The sequence below is a fragment of the Falco cherrug genome, chromosome 8 (assembly GCF_023634085.1).
Source record: "Falco cherrug isolate bFalChe1 chromosome 8, bFalChe1.pri, whole genome shotgun sequence".
NCBI lineage: Eukaryota > Metazoa > Chordata > Aves > Falconiformes > Falconidae > Falco > Falco cherrug.
Genome location: NC_073704.1, coordinates 21,720,377 through 21,741,719, shown reverse-complemented (window position 1 = coordinate 21,741,719; position 21,343 = coordinate 21,720,377). Strand labels below are relative to the sequence as shown.

Here is a 21,343-nt window from a genome sequence, read left to right as displayed (position 1 = left end):
GTTCTTTGTATCACCAGTTACTCTACTCAGCCTGTCTCTTCCTCCTTTTTAGCCAGCCTGCTCTTTTTTACCTGCCTTTAGACCGCATGGGGACCAGGGAGGAGACTAAACAGATCAAGGAAAACCACAGGCTGCTGTGATTAGATTGCGGTGCAGCAGCTTACACTGATAAACTGCTGAAAAACAACTGAAGAGTAGCAAACAAACACAGCAAACTGTGAGAAACTCCCTATTAGTAAGGGCCAAACTTATTTGCAGGTAAATTGCAAGTATCTTCCACAACCTGAGCATATCCCTAAACCAGGAAAGTTGTGGCGATAAATTCCACTGGGTATATGGCTCCTCTGTATGGTCAGTGTACCAGACACAGAGCAATGGACAGCTAGACATCCAATGTTCCTCACCTGCTGCTTTACAAGTCTTCTCATTGGTTTCTAGAACGTATCCTTCATCACAGTAACACCTAAAAGACCCTCTCTCATTGTAACAATGCTGACTACAAAAGCCTGGAGGGTCACATTCATTAATATCTTCACAAGTCTTAGAGTCATTTGCAAGCTGGTATCCAATAGGACAGGTACACTGAGCTCCAAAAGGTCCTTGAATACATTCATGAGTGCAGCCAGCATTATTGTCAGAGCAGCTCTCCTGATCTGAAATGGTGTTGGGGAAGGAAATAAGCAAATAGTTAACAAAAGCTTCTTATGCTAAATTTAATACTTTGCAGTTACATTACTAGCCTAAGACTTCTGCTAAAACATGACTGCACAATCATCAGTTATGCAATGTGAGACTGGATTGAGGCCCTTAGGCAAAATATAACACACACAATGCACGTAAAGGCAAGTAACAACATGGTATGCTACTGAATGCCAGTAAACAAATGCTAAGCAGGTGGTTGTCTAAGTATTAATAACAATTTTTTAAAAACTAGCTAGAAATATAAAAAAATCTACTGTACCACACCAAACCTATAATTGTATTAATAAACAATGAAGTCATTTATAATCATACCTGGCTGAGGTTCATCTGAGAATGTGCATTGATTAAAGAGAAGAAGGAGGAAAGAAGGAAAGAAAGAAAAAGGTTATGCTTAAATCAATTCATAATCAACATAAATAAAAATTCTGGCTACATGTGAGCTTTTAGATTTTTTTCCATGATTTTTGAAGTTAGAAATTTAAAAGAAAATATTAAGGAGACTGAATCACATTTCATCTGAACTTGAAGCATCCCATGCTTTAGTGAATGTGTTCAGGAACGAACACAAAGCTCATCCCCATATTGCTGTATGAAAACCTACACTGAAGTCAGTGGAAGTCACATTTGAATTCAGAGCACAAGACTGGACATAGCTCATGAATTCATCAGTCATCATCATAGTGTCCTTTCACTGCAATCAAGTTCCACCTAGTAATTTGAGCTCTAATTTCAGCACACTTACAATTTCTACGAGAAATACTGCTACACTAAATACGGCATGCTGAATATTCCATTTCTTTCTGAAGCTGTAGCACATAGCAGGCTATAGTGGATGCTCGAACAGTAACTTACTGCACAATGGGGATTCGTCAGCTCCATTCGGACAATCGGCAGAATTATCACATACTTTGCTCAGATTCACACAGATACTGTGACCTGGACATTGCCACTGCCAGCTGGGGCACCGGAAAGGTTGAGTAGGGCAGTCTCTCTCATCACTCATATCTCTGCAGTCATTATCACCATCACAGATCCATGCTCGATAGACACAGTTGCCATTATCACAGTGAAATAGAGATGGAGGACAGGTCCTGACAGGACATCTATGATGTTCATCTGAGCCATCTGCACAGTCAAGATGGCCATCACATTCCCAGTTAGCAGGAACACAATTGCCATCTGATTGACACTGGAATTCATTCTGGTGGCACATCCCTGGTGGTCTTGTAGCTAAAACATTCAACAGTTCAGAAGCTCTTTCAATTTTAGACAAAGAAGGAAAATCACTACGTTCAGTTAAGTATGCATAAGTAAATACAATACTATTAAGAACTGTGTTGCTTTTACATGAGGCCATAGAATCACAGTCATTCAATCTACATGACATTTCAGACTCGCCAGTTTAACTCATATTTTATAATATGGTGACCAAGGCAATTCAACCATTTTTTGTATTTTGAGCAAGCATATATTAATACCTAGATATTGGTATCTACGTACATGCCCAAAGCAATATGAAATTACTTGCTGGGACTAGTATTCAAAGTCTTGCATTGCAACATTTTAAGTAACATAAATGTACAAAATTACTCAAGGAAAAGGTTCAATCTAACTCTCATGGATACAAGGTTTTCAGTTTTCTGAATGAATAAACTTCTTAATTTTCTTTTAAAACCCTGAGACTGAGGTGCCAAGCAAAATAAAACATTAGAGGCAAAAGGAATGCAAACTCTACTCTTTGCCAGAAAAATCTACTCTTGAGCTGGAACCTGCTTGTGTTTGAAATTTCTGCTCAGAAAACGATTTATAGGCAAGTTTCCCTAAAAAGAATGCTGAAGTTTTAAGGACAGTAGTGCCAATTATTTCATATAGCAGATAAAGGAGATTTTCAGAAGCATCATCTAATAACTGAAGCTTTTCTTTCAGCTTCAATATACTTACGGCAATCAGTCTCATCTGAGTGATCATTACAGTCAAAAACACCATCACACTGGTAATAAGTGCTGATACACTGGTCTCCACTTAGACATTTAAACTCTGTGGCACTGCAGTTATATACTACAAAATAAAACATTATTGATGTTATTTATATATTTTATAGAGCTAGACTGCACCAAAATTCTCTACAGGTGCCCAAGTCAGATATGGTATCAGGAGTCCAAGCTCCAATGAAAACCATGATTTTCCTGGGACACAGAAAACGCAGTGACCTTGGAATCTACAGAAAACAGAAGATTTCAGCCCTCTGCAACCAGTCTAGAGAGCAAAAAGCTTACTTAAATGCTAATACAGGCATCACAAGCAGTGTTAATTTATGGATAGGTTTATTATGCATTCTGCTATCTTGGAGCTGGTAATATGATGTCACCAAAGACACCTCAGGGGGCAAGAGTGAGCAAACAATAAAGAGGCATTCAACAAAACACTTACTGCAGCCACGCTCATCAGCACCATCCATACAATCTTTATCTCCATCACAAACATAGAATGGGTCAATACAGCGATGATCCGGACACTGAAATTGCCTGGGTTCACAAGTACCTGTGAAAGCTATTAAGAATGGCAATAAATGCAGAAGTCTTCCTTTTCTCTCTTCTGAAATCAGCATAGTACTGAGACAGTAGAAAGTATCACTAACTTGCAGCATGTAATGCACAACTAGCAATCACAGATTATAATCACTAATACATTAGTATCGGGTAACTGTTTATTCATCTGTAGGCTTGGACTCATGCAAAACAAACAGAGGATTCGACACAATAGTAAATAAAACTAAAAAAATTGTACAAAAAAACTACCATCTGTCTTCTGGTAAAAACTTCCAGACTAGATTAGCTGACTACACCATTAGTCATTACTGGCATCACTCATTAAATAAGTGCCTAGAACATCTAAGCTTTAGCTGCTTTTTGCTGTAAATTACAACGAATGGCATTACGCAGCACCACGATTATAACTATCACATCCGCCTTTTTTTGGTTTTAATTATTTTTCTGCATTTTACTTGGCTCTGGTAGTTCAGATTAGATGAGTTTTCCACATCTTATGGCCTGCAAGGTATTAGTCTAACTTAGATATTAGTTCTTTCTTCCTAATTTCATCCTTACACCAACAGACATATCTATGTAGACATACACAGTTGTGTAAAAAACAACAGACAGTTGTGACACTCACTGCAGTTTTTTTCATCTGACCCATCACCACAATCATTATCAGTATCACATAGCCAGATCCTAGGAATACATCTTCTGTTATCACAGGTGAACATGGTTACAGGGCATGAAGTGGGTCCTTGTGTAGGACAATGCAATTCATCACTGCCATCAAAACAGTCATTATGTTTATCGCAACGCCAGCGACCTGGAATACACTGTCCACTGGCACAGGTAAAAGCTGATGAAGCACAGGTATTGTCTAAATAAAAAACAGAACAGGAGGACATTTTTATAAAGATCCCCAAAACTTGCCATCCCTGCCAGAGCATTCAATACATTTAGGATACTTACAGAATGTCTAAAATATGCATCAAATTCTAAAATGCACATTGCTTAAAATGAAATTGTCTATCATACAACACGCTGCAGAACTGAATAGAATACTTACAAGCTTTTTCAAACTGCAAGAATTTACTAAATACTTAAGCACTTCAAAACAATCTAAAGAACAAGAAAAATAATTTCTTCAAGCAGCCAGGCTTTATACTTTCCTTTTTCCCAAAAGACATTCTAGTTATTCTAAAATAGCCCACTAAGAAGAAGCTTCTATCTTCGTCACACTAGTTAGTCCTACGCATCAAGCAGCACATTTTTTTAATGTGTCCTATTTTCTTAGTTTGTGATTTAAAAGAAACAATTCACTCTGAAAAAAGAAGCACCAAATATGTCACAAAAACCAAGAACACTTCAATATCTTATTGACTATAATTATCCCATTGTTCTCTCAATTTACTTGATCAGTAATCTCACTTGTGTGAGACACTTAACACTAAAACCAGGAAATCAACCAATGTGTTTCTAATCCACTTCACTGTAAAAATCTAGATGTAACAAATAGTTCAGATGTGCCCAAACCTAATGAAAACAGTAACATTTCTATTCAGATGTTAAATGAAGTAAAAGGTGCTGCTCTAATCTTAGAGGAAGGTTAGACAATGCATATGGTTTTGTTATTTTTCTTATGGTGATAGTTTTTAAAAGTCTTCATCTTTAAGATGGTTTGTCTGTTCCCATGCATCAAAGTAAGACAAGAAAGCAATATTCCAATATCTTTTAAAATTTACAAACACACTAAGAATAAAGACAGCTTTTTTCTTTAGAAGGTAATTTTTTGTTACTCTGTAAATTGAATTTTGAGAACTAATGAGATATAAATATTTTCCTGCATTCTCTGGGTGGCCAGTGTTGAATCCCATATTTCCATGAGTTACCCAAATAATTTCCAAAGTAACTAATCTCCCAAGTATATTTCAGGGTTTATCCACAGATGCAACCCTAAAAAAATGGGGTTTATTCCAGTGAAATCAGATGGACCCATTAAACTTTCTGAACTGCAAACAACTAATACTAAACTGTAAATTACAGGGACTACTTACTTAAAGAACCACAATTTTGTTCATCGCTGTTATCATGGCAATCATCAACACCATCACACTGATAGTATTGAGGCACACATCTTCCATTACCACACGAAAATGAGTAGGAGCCACACTGCAAAGTGGGTGGCTCATTGGATGGATCTTCAATACATGTCAACTGATTTGAAGCCAGCTTCATGCCATAAGGACAACCACAAACTCTCTGAAAATTTGGTACTGGGAAGCAGAAATGGCTGCAGTCTCCATTAGGATTTGTTCCTCTATTACAGTAGTTAGAGCCTTTAAAAGTGATAGAGAAGATCAATGTATACACTACCGATAAGAGTTTTGGAACTACTAAAAGTGCATAGTAACACTAAAATCATGTTTTACAAGAAAAGATGCCATAGCAAATCCTGGTTTTGCATACACTGCAAAACAGAGTCAAGGTCACTGACAGTAATACTAAGTCATAATAATAAATCCCACATTCCATATACTCTTCATTGACACAAATGTTTATGGAAGCCAAGAACACGCTATTAAACTCCAGCCAATTTTCAGCAACTGTCTGGAAACATGTATACTAACACAAAAAAGGACCTTTGTCTGAGCAAGGCTGGGAGACCTGATCCAATCTTTGGACACCAAATAGGTGGTGAACCTTAGCACATGGTTTGATCATACATTTGGTGAGTGCATTGGGTGTTCTAGTGCATTAACTACAATACCAAATCCTTGGTTTAGATCACAGAATTACATAGAATTCAGGTGTGAAAAGAAGAAAAAAAAAAATAGAGATGTGCACAGTGATTATTCTAAGAATAGTAGTTTCATTAATAAACATTTACCCAATTCCTCAAAATAAATAGTTAACTAAAATTTCTATTAGAAAAAGAGAAATACAAAGTTGTAATCAGTGATACAATTACACAAAATACAATGGAATCATAATTTCATTTTACAAGGTTATTAAAGTAACAGAAGTGGTGGAGGAAAACTGCGTACAGTCACAAAACAGTGAGATTAATGATGTGTGATTGCAAGTGCCTGTGCTGCCTCCCCTGCATGTCAGTTACAGTTCAGTAAAGCCATTTCTAATATTGAGAGTGGAAACCTGTTGTCCTGATATTTTGCCTCTTATTCCCTATTTTATGTCTTTCATCTGTACAATAAAAGAGCTCACCTATTTGGGAGTGAGCATCATATGCTTTAACATGCATAATGTTACTAATGCCCCTCCTAATAATAGTCATTTCTCCTCCATCGGACTTCCTCACTCGAACTATTCCACCAAGTCTCCAATCGGTGAAATAAGCATAACCTGTTTTGAAAGACATTTAACATATAACAATTACAGATCAATATGGCACAAAAGATCAAGCATCATGAGAAAAAAAAACCTGCAAGGCTTTTCATGTAAATTTAATAATTCTCATACCTGTTTCATGAAAAAGACAAAGGGACTTTTATCACTAACATAGTCAAAGTGAGTCCTTCAGTCACAGGCAGACATAACTTAGAAAAAGCCCTCTCAGATTTCACTTAAATTGCAATATAACAGACTACAGACTCAACTGACATCTCAAATTGTAAGGAATTTTATAAGTCATTAGGACAATTCCAGAAAATTTTAGGATATCATTGAAGGTATTTTTTACGCAAAATCAAAAATGGGTCTGATGCTGACATCTTTCTTCACACACAACAAATCCGTTGAAAAACTCTACATACAATAAATAAAATCCTGAAATTGCTGATCATCTCTAGGGAGGTCATTTACCTTGGTTGTCCAGCATGAGTAGCACACCTTGGAAGCTGCAATAGTAAGTAGAGCATATCTGCCTTGTTGCACTAAAGGAGTTACCTGATCTGCCTCAAACTAAACACAAATACACATCAAAACAGTCCTGAAAACAAGCAAAACTAAATATACCTATTTTTTATAGAAACTTTCAACAGTGCTTTTTTTTTTTTTTTTGGAAAAGCAGTATTACAAAGGCTATGTTTTTTTAGCTCACATCCTCACAGATCATCATGTGGGAAAAAAATCTGTGATAATAATAGATAATAATTTTCAATGCCAAACTTACCTCCAAAAATAGTAAGGCCAAATGGGTGAGTCATCTGTGTAATATGTTCAAGAGTCCGTCTGTCCAGTCCATCAAAGGTGCTATGCTCGATTTTATCAAAAAAAGCATCCACCCAGTACAGCCTTAGAGAACTAGAAATAATTAAAATGTCATATCTCTTCAAGTGACATTATGTCCATTAGGAAGCACTAACATTTTCTCAAATAATCTTAAACCTGACAAGAGGCTATTGGAATGTGTGGGGAGGGATTCTGAGAGAATCTTACATTTTACAGGCTTTTCAACAAATTGAAAAATAAGGTCTTCAATATGAAAGTGCCAATGCACACAATCTGACACAATTCTTTTATTTTTGATCCCTAACAGTTTAAAGGAAGAAACACATTTACTCAAAAAGCTAAAAAATTTCTCTGTCTTCTGCACTGTCCTTACCTCCAGTCAATGGCTAGGCCATTAGGCCAGCCTAGCGTTGTATTCACAATTGGCAAGGCATGGGACCCATCACTCCAGGCCCTCATGATTTTTGCAGGACGGAACCAATCTGTCCAGAATATATACCTGAAAGGACACATGTCAGAAGACACATAAACCCAATGATATAACGTAATTAAACAGAACAAACATTTGCACAGCACTAACATCCTTCTTTGTGCCACATCTTCACATACCTTAAAAAAACTACCACGTTATGTTGACCATATCCTTCTCCTCAATTGGTAGTGGCACCAACAATTAATATTTATCCTGTGCAGAACAACTTGCAAAACCTTTGGAAGTGGTTTGTCCCTTTAGATATAAAATATCCATAACTTAAAATTTTTAAGGATTTTATTTAAGTACTGACAGGGAGGAAGAATCAAGCAAAAAAGCATCTTTCAGGTAACACTTACACGTAAGCACGAATATTACAAAAAATTTTTCTCCTGATCCTTTTGACTTAGGCCTACAGTCAAAGAGTTGAAGCTAGTGTTAAATAACTTCACAAAGCAGCAAACAAAAAAGGTTGGGACAGCCAAGGATCCAAGTTCAACACTATTCTTATGAGATTGCTTCCAAAATAGTATATTTGGTCAGTAAACATGAAAAGTCGATATCCAAGAATTTACAAATTTAGCAGTATGGCAGTAGGAAGCTGAACTATGCTGTCAAAGAAATGTTGTTCTGGCATGGCCAAATAACAGAGTATTGAATTGGAAGTTAAGCATTTCCATCAAAGAAAAGCAGGACTTCATTTTATGTACACAGAATCACATATTGTGAGGTCTGTATCAAATATACCCAGTGGTATCTAACATGTTTCAAATAAAGAAATTCAGATAGACAAAATAAAGGAACCAAGGTTAGCGTTCTGGGAACTGAAAATACATTAAAAATCATTTCGAAAACTTTATCTTTCAGCTATGAGAAGTAGCTTTCTAATGTGAGTGACACAAAGAAACAAAGTTCTTTTGCCTGTTTATCAACACATAGGAGTAAAAGAAAAAAACTGGTGCTTTTAAATAGAATTATTTTGAGTGTTTCTTTCATGCAGAATCCATACAACCTTGCCCTTTCCTCTGGGTGCTGAATCTTAGGCCAGAATAAAACAAACAAAATAAACACAAGAGAACTGAAAAGATCTGGTATTTTGCAAAAAAATAAAAATCCAAACAAATACAGAACAAGATGTAAAACTAACCTCACCAATTCTGCTTAAACCATTAATTTGTTCATACAGTTTCAAGTAAAAATCAAAGCTAAACTTACCCAATAACAGGATGAACCACTACTGATCGAGGATTATTTAAATTCTGAACAATAGCTCTCCTAGATCTATCTGCCAGCCTCATTACACTAATGCTCCTGTATCGAGGGTCTGTCCAGTATAGATTCTTTGAGATCCAGTCAAAGGCCAAATCTTCAACACTTTCCACTCTATTAGCCGTCAGGATTTCTCGTCCTAGAATTTGTAATACACAATGATTTTAAATGTTTAGGAAGAGAGAAAATAACATGTATGCAGTATTCCGTTCACAAAACTAATGGTTTCCCTTGGTAAAGATGCTGCTTCTGTACTACTTAATATAAAAAGACCAATAACTAAGGGCAGGGGGTAGGGTGGGGGTGGGTGGGTGCCCTTTGCTCCAGGCAAAGGAAGTTTAAGTGCAGGAGCACAAATGCAAAACGGGAGAAATAAAGACTACCCAAACATGAGAGAAAAATCTGTCACTAAGTTTACCCCAAGAGGAGTTTTATGAATGAAGGTCAGTAAGGACATCTAGCTCAACAGCCAGACCTTACCTGCTCTTTGCATAGTAATGGTCAGCTGCAGCCTACCATTACTCTGACCCAAGGCAGCAAGGAAGCTCAGAAGACTACATGCTCACATAATATGTATTTGAACATTACTATACGTTGGAGAGAAATATTCTTCTTGTTACTACAAATATAGTTTCAAAATCTCACAGCCATAATGTTCTTTTTCTATATTACAGTATAACAAATGTCCTGCTTTCCAGATAGGGAAACTGAAAAGAGAAACCCAGTTTCTTACTACTGAAAGGCATACTGTTTATGCAGACTGGTGATGACAAATACTAGATGCGAGAAGTGCTTCAAATTGGTCATCCCAAACACTGTCAGCAAGCTTCTCAAGGAATAGGAGATTTCAACAAGCTTAATAGGAGTTGAACAAACATCTTTGACAAACATTTTTCTGATTACTGGGGTGACACCAAGCTTTATCTGTATATCTCATAATGTGACTTTTTGGGCTTCTTTTGACAAATATATATTATACTGCCCCTTACCACAGTTACTCTACAATTCCTAAGAATGACTCTCACCTGAACCATCAGTTTTCTGTTTATAGATCATGTCTCTACTTGTGTCTGAAAAAAAAATGGTGTCATCCTGAGCACAGAAGTCAATTCCAACAAAGTATGAAGGGCTCCCTGTTACAGGTATGATCACATCTTCCTGGGTGGAGAGATTGAATGGGATCCCCCGCACTGCCAGCTGAGATGAAAACAGCAGGAACTGCTGCACAGCTGCAAAATAAAAGATCAGACACAGTCTTTATTTATTCACAAGGTGAGACAATTGAGCATTAATTAACTGTTAAGCTTTATTTTCCTTAGGCAACACTAACAGCCTGGAAATAGAAAACAGAAAAATGAGAAAATAGGAATTTATATATACACAGACCTAAGAACTGAAGAAGAAAACCAAAATCCAAACCAGAATTTTAGATGACGTGGTCAGGTATTCCTTTGCATTGTTACTGTAGTCCTAGTATGTCTTTACATAAAATATCCCTATAAAGAGTAATCATCTTCTGTGCTCACCTCTTTACAATTATCTACAAAAAAAGAACTCATAGGCTACGTGGACCCACAATATAACAGATCATATCTGAGCTAGCCAGATAAATTCATGGGCAAATAGTAAAACCACAGACAACACATCTGGCTCAATTTGCCAATAGGTACCTATGATAAACCTCCCATCAGTGACCATTCTGCACTCAAACAAGAAGCAGGAGACTGCTGATGGAAGCTCACAGCTCCAAAAATGAATCTCTAATTCTTGTCATGTGCGTTCAAAGGGAAAATACAAACTAATCCACACATTATTGCGCATGAAAGTAGGCTTACATGTTCAAAATAATGCAAAATCTGCTTACTAGCAATCATCCATGTTTGACTTCAGGATTAAAAGCCTAATCATAAAGCTGTCCACACATATTCCATATCTAAGTCTCTTAAAATACTCATAAAAGGTGGTGAGTTTGAGTCATTGTGGCTTGAGGTGAACATCAGCAGAAATTACTCTATTTAATGCTGTCAACATGAGTTGTGATGGAAAAACATGAAGTCCTTGGCGTATTGAACCCACAAAGCTACTGAAGTGAAAGGATGTTCTAGAAATAACTCTAGAGCTAATGGAATAGTGCTATTTCCAACAATCATAAGGCATTTTCTTACCAACACAATGTCGTCCATCTACATGTAGATCAAAGCCCAGTGTACATCTACAGCGATAACCTAGTCCATCATTATCTGTTTTGTGGCTGAGAACACAGATCTGTTCACATCCCCCATTATTACTTCCACAAGGATTTCTTACTGGAAAATAATAGAGATAGGATTATAACTTCATCTATTAGCCTAATGGCATCATTATCTTAATTTCCAGGATTTTGTTCAACATCCACAATAAATCATGTGGACTCTGTGGGAATTGCATCACATGGAAATCATACACCACCAGTTCTGTCCTGGAATGCACCAAAATCACATCAGATTTTACTAGCATTCAAAGTATTTAGTTCTGTAAGAGATACTCAGCACACAGCATTGAGGCCATAATCTGAGCTATAGTTTTCTGCATATAGATCTACTTCAGAATTATATTTCACAGAATTCACACTGGTAGCCTTTTCCAACTGCACCCTCATTGTGGTGTTGAGGAAAAAAAGTCCCAAACACCAATACTATTCATAACCACAAGGCTGATTCTTAAAAATATCAATATATTTAATAAGCCCTCCAACTCTTAAATGTTGCATTTGGTAGGTCGTCAGCTACAGGAGCTAGATGAAACCAGTGTGATAAAAACCAGTCCAGTTTTGCAATACAAATTTATGTATCATAATTATTAATTCTTTACAGCAAAATAACAGCGTCTCATAATTTTTAACAAATTTTGGTAAGATACTTCCTAAACCTCCCTTAATAATCTCCTTACTGTCTTACCATATGGCTGCCTGGCAGCATGGTAAACTGTCACTCCGTAAGGTCTCAGTGAAGACTGGTAGATCACTTGAGGGTTAGATTCCGAAAACTTGTTAGCTTTCACAACTGCCATTTTGGTCCAATCAGTGAAATAAACATTGTGTTCAAATAAAGTGATTCCATATGGATGAGGAATCAGTGAGCCTCCATGAGCTATTGTTCTCCTGTTACAAAGATGGTTTTAAAATTATTTACAAAATATTCTCTAGAAAATAAAGTTATTAACAGAGGAAAGGATACAGGATTACTAATTCATTCACTGGCTTTTCCTTCTGCATAGAAGCTGCCAAAGTACAAAGAAAAAGACCAAATGAACTGAAGAGATTAAGCTAAACATACAGGGTACATAAACATAAAAGCTATGGTAAAGAAAACAGAGCAATCAAAAGCGTTAGCAATTTCCAAAAAAACAAAGTGAGTAAAGACAGTGACACAAAAATGTAGGAAGATTCATAATTACCGAGAGAAAACTAAAGAAAGGAGGCCGAACAGAGGAAACCAAAGACATCTGTAGCAATTTGAAATACTCATGAAACCTTGAATAAAAAATTTATGGCTGCAATAACCACTGGCCAAAAATAAAATCTTAGGTATGTACTTCAAAAACAAAACAAAACAAAACCACAACTTTCTTTGCCTTGAACTAATCACCCATGCAAAACCAAAGAAAACCAAATGCTAATAAATTTTATCTCCTCTATGCAAGATATTATGGCAATATTTTTCTGGGTAAATATTAGGAGAGACATTTAAATCCTCACACAATACCTAACAATACCACTACATTATTATTTTCACGGAGTCATGAAGGAATTTCTACAGAATTAGATGAATTCTATAGCTCTACTGTTTCCTGGGTGATTTAGTTTCATGTTGTAGGCGTGCAAGATGTGACACAAGTGGACAGTGAGCTGTATTTTAACATTCCTTGCAGGCTATGCCCTTGCCTCTTGCCTACTTGTACAACATCTATGAGATTTTTGGTATTGCTGCAAGTTTCATCTCCAAAAAAACAGAGATTTTACTAAACACATTCTTGTCTTTCTAAACTCTGATAAAGGAGCAAAGATACCAGCAGAATTTTTATAATTTTGTAAGTGAAAAAATACACTGAGCAATAAACCTGTCAAATGAGTAGAGGACTGTTTTTCAAGACAATATGTGGGAGGTATGCTAAAGGGGACAATTTTTTTCTTGTGCTTGAGTAACAGACACTAATCACAGATGCAGAGATAAGTTGGCTTCTAAACACTATACTGTAAGGCACAGTCCCATAAAACTCAAGGAGTCCTTTCTTGCATGCTGTGATATAGTTTCCCCAGCATCACAATACGGTGAGTGATGACCTAATTTTTGACAGCAAAAATTTATACAATTTAAGAAGACCACTTAATACTCACTACAGAAAGTGGTTCTTTGGAGTGGAATATTTCAAATAAATTCATTCATGAAAAAGATGCAAAGAAATGATGGAAGACAATGTATATAATTCAAAAATAACAAAAAGCAAATGCTATAAAAAGGTGTACTGTAGTGGTGGACTATAAAAAAGTATATTATAAAAGAAGTACAATAGATATTCAAGGTAGAAAAAGGACAAAGAATGAAGGAGGAAATAAAGATTGTCTAGAAGTGGGATGACACCACAGATAGCAAAGTGCATCACATTTATTACGTTGTAATTTTCATCCTTTGCGTATTGCATTTTGTTAGACAAATCTTTCTTTGAACTAGATACAAAATAATTAGTATAGCTGTAACCTCCAAGGAATAATATTTCTCCTACCTTTGAAGCCCATCATAAGTTACAGTCTCAATGTAATCAAATCGGCTGTCAACCCAATAAAGTCTCTTTGATACAATATCCAGAGTTATTCCAGCAGGCCAACCTAATTTTGTTTTTATCAAATCCTGACGGTTTGTGCCATCCATAAAGGCCCTTTCCACCTTAGGATCACCAGACAGACTATCCCAGTCTGAGAAAAACAAGTAGCTATAAAGAAAACAAACAAACAGAAAACAAAAGAAACAACAAAAAAAGAAGAGTCCCATGTTTCCATGATATTTTATAAAAAAATATATATACACACACATAGAATTTAAAACCAGCACCCCTTCAGGACAGAGTCTGATTCTCAGCTGGCATACAATGAAAACACATTTTACACCTCCTGCTCAAGAAGTAATTTGCATTTTCTTTTATAGAATTAATCTAGAAACATGCTTTCACCCAAATGACCTCAATAATACAGTTTCCTTAGTAAAATACAGGCTTATGTGTACTGCCAAAAATAAACCAGTGAAATAGACGCGTCATGAAAGCAGCATCCATCACTACAAGTTGCAAGAAATTCTGCTCTGAGTATCCAAGCTTTCATGTCTCACATACATTTTTGAAGCCTGTTGGGCTGGGAGACACTAACTTCCCTGGCTTCGCTCCACCACTTTATTTCAGATAGTAGGATGCCTGTGGATGGTATCACAACAGAAATCTTTCAGGATAACTTCTCTTCTGCAGGGCAATTCCACAATTCCTCTATTTTCAGAGCTGCTCATGCGCATACAACTCTAGCCATAAAACAGATTCTGCACATTAGGAATAAAAGCAGTGCACAACCCTCCCGTAACAATTTAAGGTGTAGAATAGATAAGGATAGAATGTAAATGTTTTAAACATTTCTACTCTAAAATGACCACCCTAGCTATTTCTTAGTTCTCCTCCTTTTGCATGGGAATAAAGGAATTTCTGACATTTTTAACCATTACCTGACATGTATCACTTACCCAACAGTTGGATCAAGTGCTATTCCTCTAGGATTTCCAAGATTTTCAGCAATAAGAGTCACACGGTTTGTTCCATCCAAGTTAACCATATCTATTCTGTTTACACTGGTCTCGACCACATACAGTTTATTGTTAACCCAATCCACTGCTATATTTTCAGGTGTGTCAACTGAAACATTTAAAACTTCTTGGAAATCAGAGCCATCAATATTAACAGAAAAAACCTGAAAACAATACAAATATTGTCAGAGCCCACACGATGTTTTGCTAATCACAAGACATATGGCACTTGTCCTTTATCATCACATTGAGCACAGACCCACAACTGGCCACTAGATACAACCAAGTTACCCACTAAGCTACTCCTTATCTTAGGGGCTTTTGCAAAAATTTGGAAAACAATGCAAAAACTACAGGAAGCTTACCTTCAACTAGCATTTCTGCAAAATGGTCAAGGTAACAGACTAAAAGAGCCTCGTGCTTTAGCAAACATGACAAATTGCTGGATTAAAAAAAAAAAACTCAGATGGGGAAAGTGCATCTTGCTTTCCTGGAGTCTAGCAAAACACAGTACTTTCATTAACTGAAAGCAAATGACCACGCTTTAGCAAAGCTCTCATCATTGACCAGAAACAAGAGGGGGAGCTCTTACTGCACCAACCACTAAGGAGAAATTGCAAAGTGAAGAAAGAAAAGGAAAGCTCTCTGTTCCAACATAAAGGAGAAAGCTTAGCATTGCTTCTGGTCTCCTTTATTTAAGGCTAATTTTAACAGCAGAAGAAGAAATACTGTTGTTATCTTACATGCAAGCTCAGAGCTACATGAAGCAAACAGTATAAACATGATAATTTTATGCAGAGAGTAACAACATGATTATAACACTGGGTAATATGAAAAGCTAGGAATCATTACCCCTTTCTTGGAACCACAGCAATGAGGTTTGAAATGTATTTAAATGAAAATACAGATTACCAGAGGTAAATATATGCAAGAAAAATAAGAGCTGAAATAGTTGTATCATTTTAAATATTCTTTAGGTCCAAGTAACAATAACCAAGCAAACTATTTAACTGTCTATTCTGTTTTTCAGAAACCTTGTTGATGGAACAGCTTATGGGCATTAGGTTATCAGCCAGTACACTAAATGAGATAAAGATGACACAGAACACAACCCACAGTTTTCTGGTTTAGTTTACATCTTTATCTTAATTAAAAAAAAAAAAAAAAGACTAGACAAACAAATCCCCTAATAACACTTTCATTTTAAGACATCAGTTGGAAATGCAAATCATATAAAAAAATCTTAATGCCATTGTTTTCATCTGGGTATTCTTGCTAGGACTTAAGACTAATTAATCCTCATTAATTAATCAGGATTTAACTATATTAGGTCAGATAAATAGCCCTGGCCATCTTGGCTGTGCAGTGAAAAAAACATATTATCTTTTATTTCTACCTTTCACAGAGATAGCATAAATCTCCTGTCTCATGAAAGTTCATATTTGACCCTGACTTAGTTCAGCCAGTATCAATGCAATTGCAGTAATGGGAACCTACTACAGTGAAGATAAAAATGCCAGAATTGTGAACAAGTCAAAAATTGTGCATACAAATCCTGTCCTACTTGACAGCCATGCAGTGTGCTTTCCAACAGAACCAACGTGGCACTGTAGTAGAAACTACTTTACAGCTTATGTGTAGGTTCAGAGTAACAACAGCGACATCAAATTGATCCATATGTGGTGTCACCAGGAGGCAGGCCATGGATTCTCCTTCATTCTGCATGACAATCAACATGGGGATGAAGACTGTGGAGTTTCAGCATTTGTCCTAGGACTTTTTTTGTTTCAGTAAGTTATGCACAGATATAAAAAAAAGGGTGAAGTCCAACTTTCCCAAGGGTCTCCAGACTGTTTCTTAAAATGACTTTGTTTTACTGTATCTTGAAGCTAAAATATTTCCTCTTAAAAAAAAGAAGTAACAAAATACTGGCTTATTACACAAAATACTGTCAATATTTGTTATCCCAGCTCAATTACAGTGCCATTTGAAGTATATGAAGAAATCTGATTTCTATCATCTTGGAAGGCACACAGCTTTTACATTTTAAACTATCATGTTTCAAAAAATTACAAAGAAAAATTTGTTCAGTTTTGAAAGAATGTCTACTATTTCTCTTAATTAGTTTTTTGGACTCCAACTCAAGTAAAATTAAAAGTTGCTCAAGACATTCCCATATAATAGGATGCTTTGTTTAATATGTCACATGTAATAGTATAGCTTGAAAAACGCAGTCATTAACATAAAACATTTCAAGGAGCTTTTTTGTTAGAAAACAAAAATACAGCCAGCTTCTGCTCTCAGAAATGAAGGCCTATCAACATATTCTGCCTCTTGCGCTTTTCTACTTCCAAATACACAAAAATATATTCTTCCTGTAATTTCTACCCACCTTATCTTGCACTGTATCAGTCCAAAAGACTCTGTGCAGGTAAAAGTGAAAGTCCACTCCAACTGCAACCCCACGATTCTGCGACTGCACCAAAGTACGAAAACTTCTTCCGTGAAGATCTCCAATCAGTAGATCACGGCCATTGGAAAAAATAATTGACGCAACACCAGCTGAAGCAGGGGTGACAAATATATGACTACTCTGCAGGTAAACTATTTTGCAAAGAGGCATTGAAATATACACATACTGGTTCATACACACTGAACACAAAGGTTTAAATAGATCCTCAGACTACAATCAGTAATAACTTGCTTTGATTTGCCTTTGGTTTCTAGACTTGGAGCAAGCCAGGCAGGAATATGTATTTAAAGCCCTACCAAGCAAAACTTTTACAAAACCCCTGTGCATCTAAACTCTGAAACACTATTTCTACTCTTCGATTTCCTTAAAGTATAAACTTTCTTAAGGTTTTTCTGCCCCATGAGATTCAGATATTCCTTGATTCTAGCAGGAAGGCCATTTTTCTTATATTTTTATGTACTGCTCTATTCTACCTGCCTTCTTCACTCTCTCATCTCATTAGAAAATCTTTGCTGTACTTACAATAGATTAGTAATTCCAATAAGTCTTTCAAGGAAAGCTCACTTTCAAAGTAGATGCCCATTGAAAGGCTTGGTGTAAGTCTGACAATAAATACATTTAAGTGCAAATCCAATTCACCCTAAACATAAAACCCTCCCCAATAAAAGCAAAAATGAATCCAGGGAAACTGATTTAGAACAGGTATGAAATTCCCTCATTAATAAGACATAAAATGCAAACCACTTTGCTGGCCCAAAAGGCACACTGGCTTGAATGGAAATCTTCTTGTGAAAGATACATAATTTTTCTGGAAACAATAATCTTTCCCAGTACTGGCATATGCATGTCTTAATACAGTCACCCATATTTCATTAGTTAAAAAAACTCCCTGTTTTTTGAGGACACACTTAGAAAACTGCAACATGATGATTGCTCTGCAGACATGGCTGAAGAAAGAAGGAATGGGGAGGGAACTGGGCAGTTCATGCTTTTCTAGGAAGCAAGACTGCTTATCAGTTACACCCCACAGGGACTCCCATTCCCACTGAGTTCCTGCAGGCAGGAACACCTGTGTCACACAAAAGCCTGTTAGGCCATTACATCTCCACAAAGAAGGGCTTCCCAGGGCCTGCTTTCAGAATAGAGCAGGGGGTGAACAACCAGGAGCAGCTGCCTACAGTTAATGGGGAACCACACTCTGTGTAAGGCAAGCATCCTTGCAGAGTTCAGACTCTGGGACACTAGAAGCCAGAAGTATGGTTTCTCTCACAAGCAAGTGTTTGAGCCCATAATTCAGCAAAACCATCTTCTTGCATGGCACAGTCCTTCTGGAAAAGTGAGGTTTCCTCATTTCTTCATGCCATTGAGTTCCACAGAGAGCAGGTCAGGAAACCACCTCCCACAGGAACAAGATTTTGCCTGTTAAGGAAGGGCTCTGGCAATGACCTCCCAACTCTGAGGAAGTCAGGAATGCTGAGAAAGCCAAGAAGGCATCCATTGTTTTGAGGAGAAGCAGCCCTGATGAGGCAGTCAGCCCCACCAGTCTACAGGTGTGAGCAAATGCAGAGTCTCTTGATATTTGCTGATGTTCTGGATGCTCTCCTGACCTTAAGTCCTTAAGACAAGAATTAAGTTAAAAATCAAACACCATTGTATGGCGTAGCCATGTAGGCTGCACCATTGTGTCTAGCTGTATGTATTAATCCAACAGCAGCAAAAGACTTGTACTGCTACATGCTAACCTGAAGTGTTGGCTCGACAATGGCGATGATGCTCTAGGAAATAACCTTCCACGCAGTGGCACCGGTGATGCCCCACACGATCTTCGCACAGCTGGTCACAGACACCCCACATTTTGCAGTCATCAAAATCTGTCAAGTGAATTATGTATATTTATAAACAATGTTTTTATAAAAGGAATGTCGTTATAGTTGGGAAGCTGCAATTCTGTCCTCTCTCCTTGCTTTGTATCTTTTTGCAAAACTGTAGCATGGGAAAAAAGTTTTTGTATGTTTTTCCACAAATGTTTCATTTTCTATTTCTGGATAACAAAACAACCAATGTTTGCTGCCCAGGGACCTACCCATGCCCTCTCAAAAAAAAAAAAAAAACCAAAAAACCCCACCAAAAAAAAAACCCACAAAAAAAAAAAAAACCCACACCTGTCAGTGTGGAAAAATCACTGGAAGGAATGCCAGTGTCTGCTTTCCACAATATGCAGTATTCTTCCTGCAATCCCGCAGCAGATCTGTATGCTTTGCGCACACACACACGGCTGGATTTAAGCCCACTCTAAATAAGAGCCTAAACTTTATGTTAGTGCAACGCTTCAGCTAGTAAGTCCTGCTAAAAGGCAGTGTTTATTAGCTCAGACTTGGTACTATGCTAACAGGTGTCTGATTTCCAGTTAAAAGCTAGCTGTGCACCAGAACTAGCTAGCAAAAGTACAAAGTAGTTCACTTTGGCATGTGAAATACCATACAGACAGACTCTGCAGCTTGGACAATCCAGCAAGCACTCACAAATGCCTTCTGCAAGGGATTTCCAGGGTTGCTGCAAAATTTTTTACTTATAAAATTATGAAATATTTAACTAGTCATCTTTTAGAAACAAGGACTTTTTAAATTCTGATTTTCTAAGAAAAAAAAAAATCAGATCTGAACGCTGTCTGGTGTTTCATCCTAGTTGTGGTTATTTAAAGCCCAGATTTCTGACGCTACTTAACACATGGTTTTGACATTAGAAGTCTGACCTCCTTCACTTGAAAACATGAGTAGAATCAGTACCTTACATTGCTATTGCTGGAAACTGGTATTTCTACTGTTTAGCCAAAAACAAAAAAAAAAAAAAAAAAAAGAAAAAAGAAAAAAAAAAAGAGATCTCAAATATTCTTCCTGCTGAAATTTCTGGTTTAAAAGAATTATTAACAGATAAATGAAAATGAAATACTGCCTAGATAATGTATTTCGGTACTGAAAAAATGTTGTTCTCAGTAGCTTTCCAGCTTCCATACGCATCAAAACCCTTCAGTTTACAGTGAGACAGAAGCAAACAAAGACACATTGAAAAGATCATGGTTTCAAGAAGTAATACACTTTGCTAACACTATAGCTTCATTCTTCTGGCCTTAAACCAATAACATTAATTTAAACTAAGGTCTGGAATTATACACTACTACAAGCCTCTTCTCCATGACAAGTCTTGTTCCCACTACAAATATATGCCTAGATCTTGGCAAACCAAAATACAATTACTCTGATTTACAAGTCAGAATCAGACAGCTAGGTTTACAGGGCAGTCAACAGCAGAACAACAAGAACAACAGAAGTCTCACCAGGACTGCACCAGGTTTGGGAATGCATCCTTCATGTATTCCTCACATAAAAGAACAGAGTAATTTTGTGCCTGCAGTCTGTGCATTGATTCCTTCTGTCTATTAAGACCAATCATGTTGTTACTGCTGCTCATACAGCCCTAGGCCACGAATATTCCCAAAAATAGAGATATCTCATTAGAGACTGAGCACCTAGCATACTTTTAATAGCACAAACACCACAGACTAGGTTGAAAACCCATAGCAGGTATTTACCCAGGTATTAGGCAGGGCTGAACTTCATGATTCTCAAGTTACTCTATTTCCAGTTACTGAGACAAATAATTTGTACCACCAAGGGTTTGTGCGGCCAAGTTACAGCAGCTACAGAATAGAAATGCAACACCAAAATAGCTCACTTACCTTTACATTCTTACAAATGAAACGTCAGAAGATATACAGCCATTCCATACTGCAGATACAAAGCACCCTTTTCATTTTAAAGTACAGTGTTATCCTGTCTTCATATATAGCCACTTTCAAAAAGTATCAAATACTTCAATAGCATTA

General features: G+C 36.8%; 1 protein-coding gene across 4 annotated transcripts in view; it reads right to left on the bottom strand.

The window, feature by feature from the left end:
• Window positions 1–21,343, bottom strand: part of LRP2 (LDL receptor related protein 2) — a 128,036-nt gene that overhangs the window by 70,329 nt on the left and 36,364 nt on the right. For all 4 annotated transcript variants that reach the window (XM_027810692.2, XM_055718826.1, XM_027810694.2 and 1 more), the window contains exons 10-26: window positions 19,203–19,331; window positions 17,380–17,549; window positions 14,928–15,151; window positions 13,930–14,136; window positions 12,105–12,307; window positions 11,334–11,474; window positions 10,194–10,397; window positions 9,115–9,307; window positions 7,801–7,926; window positions 7,369–7,499; window positions 6,462–6,599; window positions 5,294–5,575; window positions 3,877–4,116; window positions 3,133–3,252; window positions 2,644–2,760; window positions 1,555–1,932; window positions 405–653 (exon numbers count right to left, since the gene is read on the bottom strand). In XM_027810692.2, the coding sequence (XP_027666493.1) occupies window positions 405–653; window positions 1,555–1,932; window positions 2,644–2,760; window positions 3,133–3,252; window positions 3,877–4,116; window positions 5,294–5,575; window positions 6,462–6,599; window positions 7,369–7,499; window positions 7,801–7,926; window positions 9,115–9,307; window positions 10,194–10,397; window positions 11,334–11,474; window positions 12,105–12,307; window positions 13,930–14,136; window positions 14,928–15,151; window positions 17,380–17,549; window positions 19,203–19,331 (3,252 nt within the window). The remainder of the gene's footprint in view (window positions 1–404; window positions 654–1,554; window positions 1,933–2,643; window positions 2,761–3,132; window positions 3,253–3,876; window positions 4,117–5,293; window positions 5,576–6,461; window positions 6,600–7,368; window positions 7,500–7,800; window positions 7,927–9,114; window positions 9,308–10,193; window positions 10,398–11,333; window positions 11,475–12,104; window positions 12,308–13,929; window positions 14,137–14,927; window positions 15,152–17,379; window positions 17,550–19,202; window positions 19,332–21,343) is intronic.